The sequence below is a fragment of the Lynx rufus genome, unplaced genomic scaffold (assembly GCF_022079265.1).
Source record: "Lynx rufus isolate CCGP_SWC_20201006 ecotype Redwood Valley unplaced genomic scaffold, mLynRuf1.p SCAF_2, whole genome shotgun sequence".
NCBI lineage: Eukaryota > Metazoa > Chordata > Mammalia > Carnivora > Felidae > Lynx > Lynx rufus.
Window position 1 is genome coordinate 73,728,675 of NW_025814834.1, and position 24,315 is coordinate 73,752,989.

The window sequence follows — 24,315 nt, forward strand, 5'->3', positions numbered from 1 at the left end:
CTGACAACAATTTTTTGTGTCTTCTCAAATTAGTTTGTGGAATGTTTTAAAAGCCTCACATTTTAGTAAGGGGATGGAAAATATTTTGATATCTTGTTACCAGAATCAGCTGTGAAATTCTTCTTGAAAACATAGCTCTAATGTCAGATATCATTCTGGAGTATTCTTTCACTCTACATACCTAGCTTTAAGTTATAGCAAACAGTGAAATAATGAGATAGTGAATATTCCTTTCTTCTCTGTCATAATCAGTCATCTGAACTATTGATTTTTTAAAAAAAATATTTCAGCAAATATACATCTAAGTTTATAACTCTTGAGAAGAAAAGAACCAGAGGTTTAACCATAAGATTAAAAAAAAAAAATTACTATTCAATTATTTCCAACAGAAAGAGTCTTATTTTTGAAGGAGGGGGCAGGAAAGAAAACTGTGGAGCTTTAAATTTACATTTACCTCATTAAGCTTTTAAATCTGAAGAAATTAAATGCAGGAGTTCCAATTTCTCTAAGCACAACAGATAAGATCTAATTTAGGAGGTTACTTGTACTTGAAGGATAAATAGTATCCTTTATTAAAAAACTGAACATAAACATGACATTGAAGCAAACTGGCACAGTTTGACAAGTTTTAGAACACTAGCTCACAAAATGAATATACTTGGATTCAGACAAACACAACAAATATAGCCTTTGTCCAAAAAAATCACAGAGACAACCCTATAGAATACCTACATGAAAATGTTAGAAGGTTCAACATATCTAAGGATACTACAGGCCTCGGGATGCCAGAGCCCTGACAGAAAAGTCAGCAGCGTAAACTACGCTTCACAAAGCTTGGCGCGCATGCACACACTCTGCGATGTGGGAAAGACAGAGACACCAATCACCATCGATGTTGTCCTTACTTGCAGACGCACAAGTATCCTGCATGTTCCGATTCTGACTGGCACCTGGAGCGGCTCTACATGCCAGTCATCCCAATGTACTCAGGGATGTAAACACCTTATAATTAAAAAACGTGAAGGCATCAAGGACGTTAGACAAATTTAAAACACATCCAAAGATTAATTTTTAAAGGCATTGAAGAAAGAACTGATTGCAAATTCCAGCAAGAGGATGTACCTGCTCCTTCACGGAAGCTAGAATAGTGGTGGCTGTGGTCTCGGGTTCCATGCCTGGGCCAGTGGAGGCAGCTTCCTGGCGTGTCTGTGGCTGGCCCTCCTCCACCAATGAGGCCTGCTCAGGAGCGGGCATTCCTCCTGCAAGCAAGCAGACAAAGAGTTAACACGGGCTCACAGACTCCTATGCAGAGCAGGCAGTGGCTGAGGATTTGCAGATGGCTCCTGGGAAATACCACGGACTTCTACATACAAAGATCACAGCTTCTTACAGCTGTTTGATTTTTAAAGGCAACATCTAGGGCCCAAAGTACGGCTAGTACTACGAAAAAGTAAAATGATAATAAAAAATAATAACAACAATACATACGAAGAAAATATATTAAAGACATCATAGGAAAAATGACATAAAAGTGTTGGGGAGGAGGGCTCTTAATTAAAAACATACTAAGGACACTAAAGCGTTTTTAGAAGCTTGTTGAATTGCTGAATATTCTATTCAGATAGCCAATAAATATGATTATATCATGAAACAAATAATAATAAATACTTTAGATTGTTATAGGGGCCAATTTATAAAGTATACACATGACATCTACAAATATTCAAATGCTTTACTGGTTACAGAAGAGGCTTATGTAATAGAAAAAAAAGAAGGTTTATAACTTGGGCTTGAAAATAAACAAAAGTCTCCTGTATTTAAAAGAAACGGAAGGCATTAATGACTGAAACAAGGATATCTTTGGAGTATTACAGCTAATTTGGTTTCCTTAGTGGAACTACTTTGCAGGCTCATAGCTTCTAACAGAAGAATGAGTTCTTGGCAACAGAGGGGGTGCCTCTCCTAAGATAACACCCTGAGAGCAGTGTGTTTGCCAGATCAATCACCTGACCTGTTATGGACTTTTCATAAATTTGGAAAAGATTGGGAAAAGATTCCCACCTAAAATGCTGTACCTTTTAGGTACATGTACTTAATCATGCAGCAGTCTACCATACCATGAGACTAGCCTAGTGCCTGGCATATGTAATAGGTATTCAATACATGTTGGCTTAATAAATGAATATATAAATGAAGGACCGACCATGTTTTCCATGTCGCATTCCAGTCATTAAGCAAATCTCCCCAAGTGCTATGACGCCCATGAGACCTTATTTGCTCAATGTGTGACTCTGCATACTCATATATGGGTATCTCAGACCATAAAAACTCTTCTTTATATTCTTCAGTTTACTCCTCAAAATTACTCTACTGTTCCATTTCAGCTCTTTATCAACTTCCACAATGTTTAATTCCATAGTATGATCTGGGGATTCCAACCTCCCCATTCCCTCAAATTTCAATACCAGCTTGCTGTTTCTTTCTAAAATCATAACCTGTAAGACAAGGGGAGATATGTGCACCACCTGCGCCTCTCTCCGTCTCTCATCTTCACTCTTCTGACTTATACAGTAAGTGAAGGTAGGTTTAAGTTCCGGGCTTTTTATTTTTTTATTTTTTTTAATGTTTATTTTATTATTGAGATGCAGAGAGAGACTGAGCATGAGCATGGGAGGGGCAGAGAAAGGAGGAGACACAGAATCTGAAGCAGGCTCCAGGTTCTGGGCTGTCAGCACAGAGCCTGACACGGGGCTCAAACTCACACACCACGAGATCATGACCTGAGCCGAAGTCGGACTGAGCCACCCAGGCGCCCTTAAGTTCTGGGCTTTTAACAGTGATTGTTTTATTGTCGTCATATTAATAGGCAGAAATAGGCAGTGAATGTGATGAGTCTCTAACGCCAGCTTCATGAAGAGTCTGCATGCCTGCTCCAGCAAGTGAATTCTCTCTCTTTATTTCTATGGTGGCCAAGGCTCAGGGCAGAGCCTGGCCTTCAAGGGGGAGGACCTCCTCAAGTATGAGCAGAGGAGGAACTCCCTTCAGTGTTGGAGTAAGTGGGTCTAGGATCAAAACCTAAGTGCCCTTGGACAAGTTGCCATCTTGTTGAGCCCACTTTCCTCATTAAACAAAGGGCTTACTAATACTTTCTACAGCACAATGGAAGTATTTTATGGTAATCTTTATTTTTTAGTATATGTGGTAGGCTTACTGAGATATGAAATACACTTAAAATATCATCAACTGAATAAAATAGCCCATTTCTATATTTACTGGGTGCTCACTAAAAACAAGATATGAAGTCTATGAAGAAACAAATGCCACACGAAATATCCTAGATTAACATTTAAGGCAAGTAAAGATATGAAAGTATTCTATGCCATTGAAAAACTACACACCTTAAAATAAGCAGATGGTTGCAGAGAACAAAAATGTTACTATGCAACAGTGAAACAAATAATGCCAAGAATCAAAGATTTTAAATGTCAAGAGTAAAATATCATGAAATACCAATGCGTAAGGAAAAAAGAAACATAAATTCAATGAACAAAGAGAATTTGAGAAAAGGAGAAAATAAATATCACTAGGGAAATAATTATTAATTGTTTACATAAATAGGAGAAGTGTTACTGAAAGATATAGAATTTTTTTTTTTAACGTTTATTTTTGAGAGAGAGAGAGAGAGAGAGAGCGCAAGCAGGAGAGGAGCACAAAGAGAGAGAGACAGAATCTGAAGCATGCTCTGGGCTCTGAGCTGTCAGCACAGAGCCTGATGTGGGGCTCGAACCCATGAACTGCAAGATCATGACTTGAGCTGAAGTCGGATGCTTAACCGACTGAGCCACCCAGGTGCCCTGAAAGATAAACAATTATATTATTATTTTATTACATTACTGTAAATGTACCACACTTAATTTCGCAATATTTGATGATTCTGTCCAGAAGCAGTACTGGATGAGCATTTTCTGAATACCACTCTGCCCACATAATGTGCAGGGGGATAAGGGGATACAGGCATAAGGCAGGGTCACTGACCATTAGTGGCCTCATCACCCCGCTGAGACATGAATCAGATCAAGGCCAAATATAGCATAGCAAGACACAAGTGATGGAATAACAAACACCACCAAAGTCTATAGGTAGAGGCTGTGAAGAGCTTATAAATTCACAGAAGAAACTAGTACTCCAGCAGGAGAGATTTTCATAGGCAGGGATGATGTTTTTCATTCTCAGGTTCCTCAAGACTGAAAGGCATTGCAGGCAATTGCTAATACTGTTGGGCTAAAGAATGATGACCATGGTGCCCATGTGTAACTGAGGTGAGACACTTCCCTGCCCCTCATCTCTGGAACAGTCTCCAAATACCACAACCAACACTGGGCAGAGGAGGGATGCCACAGCTCCGACAAGTTCTAAACCTAATATGGTCTTCTGTTCACTTTCTTGTAGCTCTTATAACAATTTAAGGAGCTGTAGGAATCAAACTTAGAGTCACAGAATGATATTACTTTTTCCCATCAGCAAAGAAAAAAAAAAAACCAAATAACAATAAGTGCTTATTAGCAAAGGGACTGTGAGAAATTAGGCTTCGTGCTTCCTTCAATGACCTCAGCTTGCCTGATCTGGACAATCACGTTCTAGGGACGGGAGAAAACCGAACTGTTGTGGGGGCTCTCTGGAGAATCAGAGAATGGTAGAGGTGACAGAAAACTGGAAGCAGGAAAATGCCATTGCTGTTTTTGAGAAGACAAAAGTAGACTCTCTTCACATTATAAACTAGAGAGCTAGACATACATCTTAGGTGAGATTCTTAAAAGGATTTTATCCAAGAGATGATTTGTGAGAACCAAAAAGGGGCCCACCAAAGAAAAGTCATGTTAAGCTGTTCTAATTTCTGTCTGTGGCAGCGTAACCATGGAAATGCAGTGTGTCTAGACTCCAGTGAGGCATGTGTATTAGAAGTCCCCCATGGTATTACAATCAGCACAGAAATGGGGCTGGCACAGGGCAACTGCTGACTGTCACAGTCTGGAAACGGCTAACAGAAACATCTCATCCTATAAAGGTTTCTAATGTAATGCCAGAGAAGTTTGATCTTGACCCAATCCCAACCAAAAACTTAGGCTATAATGTAAAGAATAACACACAGGGCATGCTCAAATTCTTCAATCACTATGAATACTGAATTAATCTATATAATACAATTAAAATACAAAAACACTGTCACACTGTAGTAATGAGCTGCCTGGATGAGATAGAAACAATAGGAATAAATGTGGGCCTTATATTAAGGTTAGCTCAGCAACACATTGGGGAAAAGATTTAGGCTAGACTTAGGTTCAAGAGCAGGATGAGTGAACCATGCATGAGACAAAGCTGTTCCAAAACCAAGGCGATCGTATGCTGTATTGAGGTCAGTACTTAAGATGATAGGAAGAAAGGGACATGGGAGTGTACACCTCTCCTTCAGGCTCCTGGGGACATGTCCACATCCAGTTACAGATGGCACATTTCCAGGAATGGACACAAATGTATCCGTTCAGGAAACAATGAGTAGGATGGTGAAGGGATTCAGTCATTCTTTCCAGTCACAGGAGTAGGGACAAAATGAATGACAGCTCCTGCTCCTTATGAACTCAGACCTTAATGGTGGGAGGTGGGGGGAGGACGACACAGAAAGAGCAGTTAATGCAACAATAAGAGAAAGTCTGACTTCAAGAAGAGAGAGACTATGCAGTCAAGCAGATGTCTATAAACCTCTGAAGGGCTGCTATGGACAAACAAGGTTAGATGCTTTACATTTATGATCCTAAGAGCTAGATCAAAAACTAATGGTTTTGTAACAAACTCGTATTTGCCTTTCATTACAGTCTTTATACTTTGAATCAAATTTGGCTGATGGTTTTATTATTTTTATTCAAAATTAAAGGCTGGAGCCATGAGAGCAAGCTCAGGAGGGCCTTTCCTTTTTTTTTTTTAATGTATTTTTTTTAAATATATGAAATTTATTGTCAAATTGGTTTCCATACAACACCCAGTGCTCATCCCAAAAGGTGCCCTCTTCAATACCCATCACCCACCCTCCCCTCCCTCCCACCCCCCATCAACCCTCAGTTTGTTCTCAGTTTTTAAGAGTCTCTTATGCTTTGGCTCCCTCCCCCTCTAACCTCTCTCTCTCTTTTTTTTTCCTTCCCCTCCCCCATGGGTTTCTGTTAAGTTTCTCAGGATCCACATAAGGGTGAAACCATATGGTATCTATCTTTCTCTGTATGGCTTATTTCACTTAGCATCACACTCTCCAGTTCCATCCACGTTGCTACAAAGGGCCATATTTCATTCTTTCTCATTGCCACGTAGTACTCCATTGTGTATATAAACCACAATTTCTTTATCCATTCATCAGTTGATGGACATTTAGGCTCTTTCCATAATTTGGCTATTGTTGAGAGTGCTGCTATAAACATTGGGGTACAAGTGCCCCTATGCATCAGTACTCCTGTATCCCTTGGGTAAATTCCTAGCAGTGCTATTGCTGGGTCATAGGGTAGGTCTATTTTTAATTTTCTGAGGAACCTCCACACTGCTTTCCAGAGCGGTTGCACCAGTTTGCATTCCCACCAACAGTGCAAGAGGGTTCCCGTTTCTCCACATCCTCTCCAGCATCTATAGTCTCCTGATTTGTTCATTTTGGCCACTCTGACTGGCGTGAGGTGATATCTGAGTGTGGTTTTGATTTGTATTTCCCTGATGAGGAGCAACGTTGAGCATCTTTTCATGTGGGAGGGCCTCTCCTTTTGAAACAAACAGTCCAGTGTCCAACATTTCAAGAATCCTCTAAAGCTGGTACATTCCCTCTCATGAGAGGTCTTTAATCACAGTTCAGATGATCAAGTAGCAGGAACGGTATAGAAGGGATCCTGCCCTGGGTATATGTTAGAAATAGGAAACAAAGTCCTCTGAATCTTGAGGCAGACACTAAGATAAGAAAACAGCTACATCTGAACTGATTTCAGTGTCCCTCATTTTTCAGAATGTTGTCTATCATACACAGCTATCTGTAAAAAGGCACCTGGAGGGCAGCAAGTTGTGCTTTTTCTTGACGAAATGATGGACAATGAAAATCTTAGTGTTGTTTCTCTGGCTGGTTATACAAAGCTCAGAGATGAGTTTGTGACCAACTCTTACACATGTCTTCTCATTTTATTCCAGACTTTACTTATTAAATTTCCTCTTTGCCCAGGTCTACTTTTATCATTCTGTTGAGCTGCGTTCTTTTGCACCTTGCAAAACACTTTTTGGAAGCCAGACTTGTGCTTTCTCTATAATCTTTATCGAAGACAAGCTTTCAGGTGAAACTGTTAGTATAACTGTGTGCATGTGTGTATCTCAATCTTATAGTGAACTATCACTGAGTTATGGGAAATCTTCCTGCTCAAGGTTGCAGGCCACATATATTCAAGTGTGAGTACTGAATCTTGAGACAGTGGGTGTAATATATGCAGGGTAGGGATGTAACATATAGCTATGGATGTAATAATATATATGGGTACAATCCATGACTCAGTATCTATAATCCCTTTTATCACAGATGATACTAATCCATAAAATCATCTCTGTGCTACACCTCTCTGGGATAGAAGATCAACTACATACCATATTTTCCTCTATTTACTCATTTCTACTCTCTTTACTGATAATTTTTAGCCAGAGTATACGAACTATACTTTGTTTCATCTTATCCAGTGATATAAACTGGAGTCTACATATTTTTTTTCTTCTCCTCTTTTGCATTAGTATTTTGGACCATAACATATCTCATGACTTCATTTTCAACACTCACAAAATGTTATGATGATTGATGACCACCATTTCAAAATTGATAGGATAAAATAATAATGCCTAAGAACAGATGAAGAAAAATAATAAAGGACAGAAAATAATCATGAATATTTAAATTCAATTCAAATTAGGATATTAATAATATGGGATAATAAACATTTAAAAAAATTTTTTTAACCTTTATTTATTTTTTTGAGACAGAGAGAGAGAGCATGAACGGGGGAGGGTCAGAGAGAGAGGGAGTCACAGAATCCGAAACAGGCTCCAGGCTCTGAGCTGTCGGCACAGAGCCCGACCCAGGGCTCGAAACTCACAGACCGTGAGATCATGACCTGAGCCGAAGTCGGATGCTCAACCGACTGAGCCACCCAGGCACCCCGATAATAAACATTTTTGAATAAGCACTAGATAAACAAAATACTATAAGAGAATAAATTACAGAGTATCCTATGTAGTAAAGACAAGTTTCTTTGCTTTACTTGTAACAAAACTGGAAGAATGAAGTACTGGGGAATCAGGAATGTGCCTGAGAAGTTAAACACCTTCAGAACCATATGGAATCTATTCTAGAATTCTAAAAGTAGTACTAGATGAACTTTTCACAGTTAAGAGTATTAAAATATCCTGGAAGTAAGAAGCATTACTAAAATCTGCAACTCTTTAGGAAGCTTACAGATAGTTGGTTACATACTAAACTTCTCATCAGACAGTTATCCAAAAAATTTAAACTTCTTGGCAAGAATTTGTTTAGAAGGAAGCTATATGCCAAACAGCATAGTAATTCTAGAGAATAAACTATGTATAGCAGTTAAGTATTTTGTCTTAATGGATTTATTTTTACAATCAAAAGATCAGTGAAAGATAACCTGATTTTTTTTTGAAAATGCAAAAAGTGTAAACAGACCTCTTTGAAAAGAGGAAATCTGGATGGCCAAAAATGAGGTGTTCGACCTCATTAGTAACTAGAAAAAGGTAAATTCATACTACAATGAGATATCAATACACAACTCCCAGAATGACAAAACATTTATCAATATCAAATGTTGGCAAAGATGTAGAACACTGGTAAATATCACAGGCTACTGATCAGTATGTAAAGGAGCCATCACTTGGGAATGCATTTTGGCATCTATCTAGTCAAGCTACTGATACATATATTCCCCAGCCCAGTAATTCCACTCCTGATTATACAGAGACATTCTTGCACACAAACTCCTGGAGAACCATATTAAGTAAGGTCATGGCAGCACTCTGTGGAAGCTATGAATTTCAAACAACCCAAATGACAATCAATTAACAGTGAAATGGATCAATATATTGTGGTATAGTCATGCACTGTATTTTACCTACAGACATATAACAAATGAATGAAAGGTCTATACAACAAGAATGACTTTAAAAAGCATATGGATGAATAAAAGAAGTCACAAAAGAATACAAACAGAATTCCATACATGTAAGTTTAAAATATAGGCAAGATAAAATTGTTTATTAGGGATGTATTCATAGGTACCAAGAAAATGACTATCAAAGTCAAAGGAGTGGTTATATCTGCAAGGAAGGTGCAGGCTGTAATTTTAGAAGAGCACATTAAAAACTTTTGGAGAGCTGGACTGTTATGGGGAATTATTAATGGATATTTACACTTTTAGGTGGTTTTCTTAAATTTTTATTTATTTGTTTTACTTATTTATTTTGAGATGGAGAGAGAAGGGGTGGGGAGGGCCGGAGACAGAGGGAGAGAGGGAATCCCAAGCAGGTTCTGAGCTATCAGCGCAGAGCCCGATGTGCGAACCCACGGACTGTGAAATCATGATCTGAGCCAAAGTCAAGAGTCAGACACTTAACCAACTGAGCCAGGCAAAAAAATTGTTTTTAATGTTTATTTATTTTTGAGAGACAGAGAGTCAGAGCATGAGGAGAGGGGCAGAGAGAAAGGAAGACACAGAATCTGGAGCCCGACACGGGGTTCAAACTCACAAACTGCAAGATCACGACCTGAGCTGAAGTTGGATGCTTCACCAACTGAGCCACCCAGGCACCCCTGCCTTTTAATGTTTTTTAATTGCATATATATTTTATGTACTCTTCTATAGTTTTTTTTTCATGAAAAGGGAAAAATATTAATATAGCAGAAAATGATAAATTCTTATTAGATATGATCTATAAAATATAAAAATTTAGAGTATGTATAAATAGATTGCAGTAGTGTTTAATAGCTTGAAGACTAAGGAAATAGAGAACTGACATACTTCTGCATATAAAACTACACTAAATATATAACTCATAAATGTGAAGGTATTTATTTCAATAAAAAAGGGGCTTACATTACAAAATAAAATGCCTGAAACCTCATATATCATTCACTAATAATTTCTGAAAATAAAACACATAGTTAATATATAACATAAGGGTCAACACTGCTCACACCTCAAAGGGAGAGGTTCACATCATGCTCTATGTGAATGATGTGCCTTGGAGTGTGAAGAGTGTGGATACAGTCCCTGTAACACAGGCAAACACTGAAAAACTGTTAACAAAATGAAAAAAGATTTTTTATGTTTATTTATTTACAGGCAAACAAAGGAGTGATCCAAACAGAGCAGTGCCTCAATCAGCTACTGATGCCCAGAAGGAATCAATTCCCTAAACAGGAAAAGTAAAGTGGCATATGTAGAAGTAACAGTGAATGATGCTGTTTTTAAACTGAAAGCTGTGTGCATGAAGGAGAAACAGCCAGTGGCCTTGAAATAAAAAGTTACAAGATAGGGGTGCCTGGGTGGCTCAGTAGGTTCAGCATCCGACTTCAGCTCAGGTCATGATCTCACAGTTCATGGGTTCGAGCCCCACATCAGGCTCTGTGCTGACAGCTCTAAGCCTGGAGTCTGCTTTGGATTCTTTGTCTCCCTCTCTCCGTCCTTCCCCCATTCGTGCTCTCTCTCTCTCAAAAATAAATATTAAAAAGAATTTTTTTTAAAGCTATAGGATAAAAATTAAAATCTTATTCAGTAGAATAAATATCAGAATAACATTTTTTCAAAAAGAGTATTTTATAAGAGGGGTGCCTGACTGGTTCAGCCAGTAGAGCATGCACCCTTTGATCTCGGGGGTTTTGAGTTCAAGCCCCACGTGGGCGTAGAGATTATTTTTTAAAAAGAATATTTCATAAGAATGATCTAAATAATTCTCTCAGAAACTTGAAAAAAAAAAGACAGAAAAAATAGATGAAGAAGGTAAAAGAAGTTTGGAGACTAGAGACTAGTCCAGGGTTACGTTTATTGACTAGTAAGAGTACTAGGAACGGGGGGGAAAAAAGAGGATAAATATTAAAGGAAATAAGAAATGAAAATTTCTCAGAGCTGAAAACTAATCATTTAAAATAGGCCAATAAGTGAACAAACTGAATGAAATGAACTACCTCTAAACCAAATCCATTGAAATATCTAGGTTCCCAGGATAAAGAAAAGATTGTAAATGTTACCATGGAGGAAAAACAAAATTGCTTACAAATGAATGAGAGTCCATTTGGCATAAGAGCCCTTATCAACTACAGTGGATGTAACAATAGCTTCTGGTACTGACCAAAAACTATGATTCAAATATGAACACAAAATAAGAGCATGTTAGGACATATCGGGACTCAAGAAAGTTTGGCTTCAACAATCTTTCAAGGAAGTTCTGGAACCAAACAACATATTATAGAAGGACTAAGACACAATATAAACAATGCTAAGCAAGTAATTCCGGCAAGTGAAGATTAAAGTCTAAATAAACTGCCCATGATGTCAGCATGAGAAGGTGAAAAGCTGAAGAAAATAAATTGTACACATGTTCTTACTTAACCTGGTAGGAAAAAATACATACAGAGTAACTCCAAGTGAGTGTGCCTTTGCTGCTCCTCTCCGGAAGAGACAGAGCCCACTGTGTGCCCTTTGAATGTGGGGTTGGCCTCTTGTGACTCACACAGTGTGGCCAGTGTGGATGAGGCTAAGTTTTAAAGGCCCTGTAGCTTCTTCATCTGGAACCTTGATATCACCATGCTGTGAAAGACCTCAGGATTAAAAAGATACTGTGGAGACAGAGGCCCAGTGCTCCCAGCCACTCTGGCAGATACCTCAGAACATATAAGACAGGCCATCTTGGAAGAGCCCCACCCTGACCAAGCCATCAGCTTACTGCAGCCACCTGAGTGAGCCCAAGTAACACCAGAAGAACCTCCTTACCAACCTAGACTTGTGAGAAATTTAAAAAACTGTTGTTTGAGCCACTGAGATTTAAGATGGCTTGTTACATGATGAGCAAGTAATACTAATACAACCATCAAAACAGGAAATGAGGACAAGGAAAAAATTAACTTGTATTATTTTTAAGTATCATAAGATTAAAACATTAAATGCTAAACGCTGAATTATCTTATAAAGATATAATTTATTTAATGCATTAGCGATCTTCCACTTATTATGTATTACACTATAAACTAGATGTTATTGAAAGTATGACATATAAGACTCTGACCTCCAATCCAATTTACAGTCTAAAAGGGAAGACCCAAAAAAAAAAAAAAAAAGGCAACTACAATAAAATGTAGCTTGAGCTAATAAACGAGGCACTAAGAACTCAAACACAGAAGGCAGGTGCTCAGAGAAGGGTTTTGAAAAGGCATGTGTAAGTAGGGAAATTATTCCAGGTGTAGCAGAAGGATGCAGCTGGGGGAAAGCCCACCTCTGATGTATTAATTAGTTTTATTAAGCTTTTACATTTAAAAATTTGCTTTAGGTTCAATGGATTTCTCAAAAACCTCCCTAGACTACTGTTTCCTCTCATTTGCAATTAAGAATATGGTAAGCCATATCAAATCTCAAGCTGTTTAAATAAAAGATTTGTTTTTATCATTAGTTTTTCATATCAAATGCTAGTGTTAACAAAGATTAAAAACCAATGAAATCACTAACACAGCACATATGGGGATTTAGAAATATGGTAATTTATAAGTGAATTACTAGAGGCAATAAAAATAATGCAAAATTGTTTAATTAAGGACTTGGGCATTTAATAATATTTATAAGGTCTATTAAAAATAAAAAGTACACAGCCCAGTAACAACTTCCTATCTTATACAGTGGTTGTCTTTTTAGTTCCTTGTATTTATCTTTCTTTTTACATGGACTAGCTAAATGATTTTTCAGTGTCTTAGGATTTATACTAAATTGTCTAGCTGAGAATAACCTAGTTCTGTATTAGATTTCTTAGAAGTTCTACAGTAGACATTTATTTAAATTATACATTCACTTATAATGTGACAGATTCCATTTAAAATTTAAAATTCTCCAAGTATGCTCCATAGATGACTTCTAGTATGTCAAAAAGAAGGTTCCTGTGATTAGTAAGTCTGGAGAATGCTATAGAGCCTGATTCCTCTTGAAGATCCCTAAAAACCTTGTTTTCTCAAGTGTGATCTGTAGACCAGTTACACTGGCAGCACTTTAGGGCTTGTAAGAAATGCAGAATTTCAGGCCCTACCCCCCAGACCTACTAAATTAGAATCTTCATGTGAATAAGATCCCTAGTGTTTCCTACACACCTTCAAGTTTGAGAAGCAGTGGCACAGAGCATTTTAAAGATTTTGAAAGATCTTAAAATAAATGAACCTGTTTAATCTCATCTTGTTATCTTACACTTACTTGACCCCTTCTCTTTGTGTCGCCTAGTAACACTTTGAGGAACATACTTTGAGAAATTCCACAGTATAGTAAAAATTATTATTATTGAACAAATATAGCTAGCAGAGGCACTGCTCCATCCTTTACAATTAAAATTTGGTTCTCCCCAGCTTTTCCAATGATGTCAGTTTATTAAAAGAAAAACATTAATTAAGTACTTTTCAGAAAATGGGAAAGAAAAATTTAAGCTCTTTTCAATAAAGATTCCTGCCAACAAAATTAAGCATGAAATTGTGTTTTGGCTGTAAGTTGGGTACCAATTTCTTGGAAAACTTAATTTCTAAGTGAAGGAATAAATGACTTTCCAGAAGAAGAAGCCAGCCTGCTCCAGGCCAGGTGTTTTAATTATATTTTTCATGCTCTACTCATGAACACCCATGTAGAAAAGAGACTAGGTGTGTATATATATGTATGTATATAATGCATACTGGTGCTTTGGTTGGAGAGATCAACTCTCCATCTGGGATATAACAATTTCCTCAAAACAGGTCCAGTTTGGGCAGATGTTAATCTATAAAAGGACTTACCGAAAGCACGGGTGAAAAAGAAAAGTTTACATTTTTCAATGACAGTATCATCAAAAACACTGGTTTTACACATGTTTAAAATCACTTAAAAAAAAGTTTATTTATTTTGAGAGAGGAGGGGGAGAGAATCTCAGACAGGTTCTGCTGTGCTGTCAGCACAGAGCCTGAAGTAGGGCTTAATCTCATGAATTGAGAGACCATGGCCTCAGCTGAAATCAAGAGTTGAACGCTCAACTGACTGAGCCACCCAGGGACCCCTAAAATCACTTCTAATAATGCTGATTTAAGCAATGATGCATCTAATGACTTCCAATCTATTAAGCAGCTCTTTAGTGTAAAAGGGAAAATTCTAGGCATCAAAAATAAAGTTCCAGAGGTGAACAACTATACCTGTCCCTGTCTTCAGCAGGTTGAAGTTAGAGAACTGATGATTTTCTTTCAGTCTCATTTATTCATTTAGACTACGTTTAATGCCATATTTTGTTTTCAAGAAGACAAACACATTTTCACACTTAACATCTCCAAACAGCTTTTTGAAGAAAGCACAAGAAAAAAATACCAAAGGTTCTAGAATTTTGTTGATTACAGATGGAGCTTCAGTGAACCCTACTGTAATTTCCAGTCCACTGTTCTCTGTCCCTTAAGCATACACCTAGGTTCAGTGAGAGCAAGGGCTATTGCCATCTAGACCACCACCATATTCTCCGCAGCCATAGAAGCGCCTGAAACATAGTAGGTGTTCAACAGAGTTTGTTCAGTGAAAGAATGAAACAAACTGAGGGAAAGGATCAAAGTATAGTATATTGCGTTTCCACTTAAGTAAAATTTATATGGCAGGTAGTGTAGGTTTTAGAACCAGCAAGATGCTGAGGGAGCTCATAGTCTAGCAGGAAAGAAAAGAATAAAAATTGGTGACAAATACAACAGTAACGATGCATAAAACATACCACAGTAGGAGGGTCATCAGGAAAGATGACACTTACCACAAAGACAGAGGACAAAATACCACAATGTGCTGTGTGCAGAGAATGCCAATGGTCTAACCTTGAGGTGGGGATGAGGAGGAGGAGAGAAAGAGGGAGAAAACACTGAACATGAGAAGATGAAGGAACCATAAGGGAAGGAGAGTGACAGATTGCTTCATATGATGGTGAAAGTTGAGGAAAGAGTTTGAGTCAGGTGCCTCTGCCCCAGAGAAGTTGGGAATGTGACCTGGATGGAGTTAGACATTATGAATAAAGAGGAGTGGAAGAGAGGAAAAACTAGATGGTGTCCACTTGGAGTAGCATAAAACATCTGAAAGGCCCAGTGAAGAGCTAGAAAGCAACTGTGGGGAGCGGAGCAACTTCTCTTAAGACAACTTCAAAAAGAACATACGTGCCTTGAAGGAGTGCCTGGGTGGCTTAGTCAGTTAAGCATCTGACTCTTGATTTCAGCTCAGGTCATGGTCTCACAGTTCGTGAGTTCAAGCCCCGCATTAGGCTCTCTGCTGTCAGCACAGAACCCACTTTGGATTTTCTGGCCCCTCTCTCCCTGAACCCTCCCCCGCTCACATGCACACTTTCTCTCTCAAAAACAAACAAACAAACAAACAAACAAAAAAGACCATGCCATACAGAACCTGTAAGAGAAAACAATTCTTTCCTTCATGGGCCAAGTCCCAGGGACACAATGATAAATATAATCCTAGAAACCTTGTCCTCATTTGTCCAGGTGGTCTGTTTAAGACGACTACAGAGAAGTCCTCAAGTATCACTACTTCTAAGCTTCCATATCGTCCCAGGGCACATTCAGATGCAACAGGGCATCTCCTCAAAATCCAGAGAAAAAGAAAACAGGGCTGCTCCCAGGAGAAGAAATTTAGAAAAACCACTAAAATAAGGATAAGATTAGATATGGGTGGAAAAAAAACCTAAAAATCAGTGCATGTGTTTTCCTAAAGAACTTTATAAAATAACCAAGGAAAAGATCATAACATCCAGACCAGAATCAGAATGTGATTATGACACATCGTGTGTAATTACCATCAGAATTGGAGAAGAGAACAGTCAGTATGGAAAGGAAAACCTAGATTCTGACTCTGTCTGGGGAAGTAAAAAAATATGAGATCTTCTCTATAAGGGACAGAGAGGGTCCTGAAATGAATTCTCTCTTGAAACTATCTCTTCACAGGACTCTAGTTTCACCACTCCAAAAGCTACCCTGACGGCTAAAAGGGAGAAAGAAGCCTATCTGGCAAACATGGACATTTTGGTAATTATGAATTTATAACTTAGCACTGTGCCTTCCATATTAGTCCTGATTCTTAGAACCACAAAACTGAGGACAGGCTCAGAACTGCAGTGACTTCAAAGCTTTGTGGTGTGATTTTGGAGAAACCTCCTCGATGCCACTAGTTGTTCTCTCCAGATAACAATCTAGCTAAGTGGTCCCTCATTCTAATTCAGAAACTTAAGAAAGGTGGACACAAAACCCACATAAATAAAGAGGTTAGTCACCATGCACAACATACACCTGTCAGTCACTCGAGAACAGGAGAAAAAGAGCTACACACTTGCAGAGCTGCCGAGGAAGGTTTTCTATGCCAACCGTTCTACCAATCTCTAGCACTGCTGTGCATTTGCTACCCCTGTGCATTGTGTTGCCAACTTACGTTGTGTTATTTAAACTAGATTCTTTTAATATTCATTAGCTTGAATCAACTTTTGCAGAACCATACCTCAGTTCTGAGATATCAATTATGTCTAATAATCTGTCCAAAAATTTTGCTTTAAAAAAAAAAAGTACATTTCATTATTTAAAGTGCAAACAATTTCAAAACCAAGAACCAGGTTCAGTATTCCAAACATGATATCCAGAAAGCACATAGGCAATTAACTCTATTTTACATATTTTTAAATAAAGCCTACCACTAAAGTTCACAGTGCTTTCTGTGTTTCTGGTCTCATCACCCCAAGGCACGGACGCATACAAATGCATATATAACAAGATAGAACTGTCATCAAACTTGCAATAAGCAACCAGAAAAAGTACTCTCCACACACGGTGTATCATTTTAAACTTACAATATAATTCATACCATACCATTTCTACTGGCTTTAATACTACCCACTTCTATGACTAAATATGCTTCATTCATGATTTTTTTTAAAACACCCAACGGGACTGATACGGAGTGGGTATCTCTTAGGACTAGCTTCTGTTACATATGCTCCTATTTCATGTGTAAACTTTAAATGGCATGTCTCAGTCAGAGGAAAGGTAATGTTTTCCATTTGAAAACTTAAAAACTAAATTGCACAACAGAAATGTCGCGCTTTGAAAATGTCTTCCTAACTGGCTTCGGTGTATCTGTCTCCCTCGCTCTCTCAAATTTCCAGAAGGAAATTCAATCAGGTGACACACTTAACTAAGCAAATGCTATTCATCAGATAAATAATACATTAAATTGTTCAAAGCTACAGCAAATTCTCCAACTTGCTAATTTCTTCCAAACATTTGTTTGTTTGGAAGTACTGGTAAATTTTAGCATTCAAATCAACTTGTGTGTCTCAAATTAACTGAAGGGCATACTTTTGATCAACCTAACAATATGTATAAAAAAAATAAAGATCATCAATTTAAAGGATTTGAGGAAGGGGTGCCTGGGTGGCTCAGTCGGTTGAGTGTCTGACTTCGGCTCAGATCATGATCTCGCGGTTTGTGAGTTCTGGCCCTACATCCGGCTCTGTGCTGACAGTTCACAGCCTGGAGCCTGTATCAGATTCTGCGTCTCCCTCTCTTCATGCCCCCCATTCATGCTGTCTCTCTCTCAAAAATAAACATTAAAAAAAAAAAGGGATTTGAGGAAAGGTTCTGTGGGGTGAGTAACAGAGTAGGGGACTCTAGCACAGGTTTTAGAGGCCTTTGCATGTTCCTTCTCCCCTATGTTTCTCTTAGGGCTCCTCCCTCAACTCACGGAAGCTCACAGGTCTTCTCTGACCATGGTGTGCTCCTTAGGACAACAGGAACTGAAGGGACAACAAGACCTTGAAGGGTGAAGAATTGTAAGAGAATGGTGGGCCAAAGTTAGGTGGAAATTTGGAAGGGGCCCCTCTGTGTGTGCTTGTCCCCAAACTGTGGGCATTCTTGCTATCAGCAGGTCCTTCTCAATACAGCCCCTCTGTGGGGGAGCCATTCTCAAGCCTTTGACTCAGCCCTTCTGCTCCCCTCCCCTCACAGAGCTCCAGCCCTGTGCTTGCTTCCTGCAGCTATTTCTAGAGCACAGCCCCTCCACCTCTGGTTTCTAACTTCACAAGCGAGGATAAAACTAGGTTCCCTGCCTTTACTTCACCAAACCATCTCTTCCTTCCACACACATACTTTCTAAGAGCCTCACCCTTAAGAAGGCATTCCTCAATGTGTTCTGGAATTGCCTTTTTTTTTTTTTTTGGATGACTCATCTCTCTAGTCCAACTAATCTAGTTAGAATCTTAACAACACACAATGCTCATTTTCACCCACTTGTGTCTGTTCCTTAAAATGCTCCCTCACCTATTTAGAGTTAAATGTACTGAAACCAGGATTCAGTTGTGTATGTATTTTCTCTGGTATCTAACACGTGCTGGGGCATTTCCTACATTGCCTGTTGACTGAACTGGTTTTACTATGTAAGGAGCTGAAAACAGAAACTGGCGTTTCACTGCTGCACTTGCTGAAAAATGTTTAATATATTAGATGGCTCCTATTCAAAAGTAAAGAACCCCTGAACAAAGGACTTCCTTAAAGAGGTCCTTTGTTCAGTACTTGGCACTAAAAGAAATGTCAAAAAGAATCAGATTTCATTTTCTATCTTCCTGGTTAGGTAACTTGTTTCTTTTTAGGTGAGGGTCTGACTTCCTTAAAGAAAGAATTTAGGAAGAAGAACCACAATTCAAGGAAGCTACATTCCATTTGCAGGAGATAACACACCCCATGCCAAGATGTGCTCACTCTGCTGTTTCTAAATTCTCAGCTGCAGATCTTAGTGTATAACAAAAGTATACTTTAAATGAGACCCTATAAATCAGAGTTATGATTCCCACAATAATCTAGAAAGCTGTTAGCAAAGTCTTGACTGTGTCTCAATATACTGAAACATTACCTGTTCAGATTAAATGGGCAAGAAAATGAAAGGACTGGATTATTCCATATTATAAAAACATATTTTTTATTGCTACTATTAAAAATATAGGTATCTGTGCCCTGATTTAATGAACAGATCCAAATCAGCCTTTAGTGATTTTAAAACACTGTGATAGAATGCCTCAAAGATTAAGTACATCCAAATCTTTTAAGATTTTATTTTTGAAAAAAAATTACTTTTTTTTTGCTTAACATTTTATTTATTCAGAATGCAAAGCTAACTTCAGTCTATCAAACTGATCACAAATTCAGAATCTAAGTTAATATGACATAACCACGTCTCAAAAAATAAGTATTTTGAGTTTAAAATGTTGTGCCCTACCTGGGTGGGTCAGTTGGTTAAGCGTCCGACTTCAGCTCGGTTCATGATCTCACAGCTCGTGGGTTCGAGCCACGTGTCGGGCTCTGTGCTGACAACTCAGAGCCTGGAGCCTGCTTTGGATTCTGTGTCTCCCTCCCTCTCTCTGCCCCTCCCCCGCTCGTGCACGTGCTCTCTCTCAAAAACAAACAAACATTAAAATGTTGTGCCCTAGATGCATTTTCATGTCATTTTAATTTTGAGGATAGGGGGATGTTTGCTTTTATTAATCTGAAGATCATGAACTGTGATTTGAAGTTCACTGACAGGTTGATAGGGATATGATCATATTTCTCTTAGATACTGCAGAGAACCTACCTAATGCCCTCTGAAAAGTGGAACATTCACCAATAAAGTATGGCATTACAGGGTATAAATAAGTAATGATTGATAAATATTTAGAACCCTGGCAATGCAAAGGAGGAGAACACATGTTAGACGACTTTCCACAACCACCCTAGAATCTCTCTACAATTAAGGTAATAGTGTGAATATAAAATTTTGATGTCCAATCAGCCTAGCAGGATTATAACAGCTGTGTCAAAAGTACCATCTGTCCAAATGGAAGTATGTACCCTCACAACTTGTTAAGAATTACAGCAACAAATGTAAGTTTGAACATCAGAGGTACCATGATAAATTAGACATTTAATTTAACGTCTGATGAAGATGGAGTGAGCTGCCACTTTGATGGAATAGAAAAAGACACTGAAACGGCAATCTGCTCATTTTATAGCCCAACAATTCTCTCCTCTTTCTGAGTCACTACGATTATTCTGAGAGCAGCTGGATCTCTCAGTATCAATTTTCTACCCATATATCAATTGTAAACTATTACAAAACACATGCAAGAATTGTCAGTGGGAATTAAGAAATGCCTAGAACTTGAAGCAGTTTCTAACTTTCCCTCACTGGTATCTTCATTTCTGTTTTCAATGTTCTATGGAATGTCTAAGGGATCAAGTACTCCTTGGGTGGGGAAATGCATGTACCTATGAAAGCAGCCACCTTGTGGTAGAGTTACAATAAGCAGAAGTGGAGGTCTACTAATGGGGAAAGATCCAGGAATTTTTCAATCATGGACAAAAGCTCACTGGGTTCACATTACCCTGCATTCGACCGGCAATAAAGATTTTGAGAGCTTTTTCTAGTAGTAGTCAAAGAAATTCCAAGGCCCCAAACATCACTTATTTTATTTTTTTAATGTTTATTTTTGAGAGAGAGTGAAAGAAGAGAGAGAGAGAGAGAGACACACACACACACACACACACACGCAGGGAGGGGCAGACAGAGGGAGACACAGAATCTGAAGCAGGCTCCAGGCTCTGAGCTGTTAGCACAGAGCCTGACGCGGGGCTCGAACTCAAGGACTGTAAGATCATGACCTGAGCCGAAGTCAGATGCCTAACTGACTGAGCCACCCAGGCACCCCCAAACTTCACTTTCTTAACGGCTGCTTAATACAATGTATCTCCTCTGCTCTTTTGATATCTGTGAAAGAAACAAAGGAAGTTTGAGCAAGATATCAACATTAACTCCAATAATCTGATGGTCACAAAAAAACTGAAAGAGTAAGCTATTCAAGAAGCCCAAAGTCTATTTGTCTATCAAGACCTGCAAAAGTCACTCCTTGAAGAAAGTGGACTTTCTTAAATGGAGTGAGGTAGGCAAGAGAGGGAGATGGGAAAAGTGTCAGATGAAACATGTCTGAGAGTTAGTTGGGACGGTCTCATGTTGCCATAACTGAGTCCCAGCTTCACAGCACTCTGTTGATCCTCACCACTGTGCTATCTAAACCAGCTGGCTTCCAGTGTACTTTCGACTAACAGCTGCCATGAGCAGCTACTGAAATTACATCACAACAAAGCCACTCTACTAACAGTATAAAGTCATCTTCAGACCTTCACAGTCAGTCACATGGAAAAAACAACAACAACAACAACACTGAGAAACACACAGGTCTCTCTCTAGACTGGAATTCATGTATTCCAATTCAGTGTGTGATACCAATCACTTATGGGTCAATATATCTGCACAACTGCAAAACATACATATGGTGATAAGTGTACAAAATGTGAAAATGTACAAGTGATGGGCATGTCGTCTCAGCCTTCAAAGCAAAAGAAGAACAAAACAGCCTAAGGCTGGATGGAAGAGGCTTTACGTTGACCAGGGGAATCACTGGACTGTTTCCTACCCCTGACTTTCTGTAATTCCATACTGTCATCCAAGAAAGACAAAGTAGCAGCAGCACCTTGCAAGACCATGTCTTCAAAAGTGAGTGCAACCATGAAGAATAACCATTCACTAAATATGGTACTTTTAGAAACCATTTAGTTGTGCTTTTATTAACTATTTTTGATTTCTCTTCCCTAGTCAAAAATACTTTGAGCAGCAGTTGGCTGGTCCATCCATCCTAACATCATACAAGGCGAAATTACATCTACAGGAACTTCTTGGCAACAGTTCATAAAAGCATTTTAGTCAGAGGGAATAGGGGAAAGTTCCACTCTAATGGTCCATTCTTATTCTCTTCAGAGAATTATTCTAATCTATAAAACTTTACTAAAAGTTGAAAAAATAGACATAAGTATAAATTTGAAGAGATAATTGTGTCAATTCTTGGTCAGATTTCAAAAATAATCACAAAACAAATAGTATTCAACATAGGAGAAACTACCACTAAGGAAGCCCTTTAACCAAATACAAGATCAGTTAACAAGCACTTCTGTCAAAAATGCCTGAGATCACCAACAGGTATCAAACGCTGCTGTGGCTAAATTACGTGGTAGCAACATACACGAGGACTCAAAAACAGCTTCACAGAACTCTAGAAACAGGAAGGACCTTGGAGATCATCTACTTGGGTGGTTACTTTCTTAACCCTTTTCTCTAAATCAACTCAAGAGTAAAACCAACACATTAAAACATAAAAGCAGAAGCTACTCTTCCTGAACCTTCTTCATCTCCTCAGCAACCAGGCAGCCAGGCAGCATCCCTGAAGAAGACCATCATCGAGGATGGCACTTTAGAGAGATGACTGGAGGCTGACAGCTGGGACATAAGCTGCCTGCAGTCTGGTAATGGATCTGCTGGTTCTCCCCGCAGGGTTCTTCCACTGCAGGGTGCAACCACAGCAACGCAATCCTAAAAGGAACATGAGTGTGTTACCATCCAACTCAAAGGTACTTTCTTAATACTACACAACTTTTTAAATTTCAAAATTTACAGTATACAGCTTTGAGGGAAAAGGTTGGGATTTACTGTTTTCCAAATGCTTTAATGTTTCAGAATGAGGACTTTTCAAATTCACAGTTGAAGGATGTGCCTCCAGAGTATTTCGGAGGTCTGCCTCACAAAGTGAAGGCTGGCACAGACGCTGGCAGCTGCACTTCATGCCCCTCTACCTGCACCTGTACTTCAGGGACATTCCAGCCTCAAACTGCTTCTGTACTTGCTGTTCCAGGCCCTGGCATGCTCCCTCTTTCTAGCTCTTTGTCCTTTACTTCATACTGCTGAGTCACTCACTTCAGCTGAGACTTTCCTGACCTTGACCTTGGCTCATCCCCTCTCAGTCACCCTATGACCCCCACTCCTTTCCCCCTCACTCACTCTGCTTTTTCATCTTAACACTTATTACCACCAAGTCTGTTTGTCTCATCTTCCCTCACCTTAAATATAAGTGACAGAAGTAAAGATTTTGTTCACTAGTTTATCAACATCGTGTAGGAGGAAGAACTGAAGCCCAGGTCATATGACTGTAGTTCAATTTTCTGATTCTTCCTAAGTTCCAGTAGTTCCTAAAGATTTGTCTGGTTTTCCTAGTAGATCTACTTCTGGGAATGGGACGTAATCTTGAGGCACTGATGATCACTTCTAGGCTAAACACTAAAAATATAATTCTGGAGCCCTGAGCTCAGTTGCAATTTTCATGTTTACTGGCCATCAACAAGGTTGAGTTCCAGACACTCAAACTCAGCATGTCCACAGCTAAATTCACCATTCTCCTGAATCTGTGTGGCTTATGGAGTACCTTTCTTATCAGTAGCGTAAGCCATTCAAAATAGTTATTTAATTCACTCTTATAATATCCTCATGAACAAAGCAGGAGCAGTATAGAAATTATGAAAACCCATGAAATTATGGAATGGAGCTTTCTCTTAATTTCCACCTGAAAGCACTATTAAGCTCTTTTGTCCATTTTCTTGTGTGGAAGAAGCATCTTTGTGAACACTGGTATGAGCAGTCTACCTGTTCTAACCAGCAAGACAGTTATCAAAAAACAAAGCTAAAATTGCCCTGAAATTACTAAAAAATGGAACGTTACACAGATGTTCAATGTATCCAATATTTTGGGAAATATCATAATAAACTTGGTTAAAATACCATAATAAAGAATTAGAAATTCCTATGAATTCCTAAGAAAGACACAAAAATAATATCTAACTTGCTATCCACTCATACTCCAGATTACCTAAAAAAGTGTTTTAAAAAAATATGTTTAGAAGATCGCAAGGCCAACTTGAATAATGAACCCAAATCATCCCAAAGAAACTTTAAGTTAATACTACCTATTTCAGTGAATAAGTATTACTAACAAGTGAGAGAAAAGGGAAGGCTTAATTTTATGTTTAACTTGTCTCCCACTCTTGCTAGTAGAAGGGCTAAGTTATCAGTGAGATAATCATCCCCCAGGAATACAAGCATA

At 38.6% G+C, this 24,315-nt stretch overlaps 1 protein-coding gene across 1 annotated transcript in view; it reads right to left on the reverse strand.

Annotated features, from left to right (window-relative positions):
- The window catches only part of PKP4 (plakophilin 4), a 240,103-nt gene that overhangs the window by 159,993 nt on the left and 55,795 nt on the right, over positions 1-24,315 (reverse strand). Inside the window, exon 2 of the mRNA XM_047085087.1 lies at positions 1,123-1,259. Within this exon, the coding sequence (XP_046941043.1) occupies positions 1,123-1,254 (132 nt within the window). The 5' untranslated portion in view covers positions 1,255-1,259. The remainder of the gene's footprint in view (positions 1-1,122; positions 1,260-24,315) is intronic.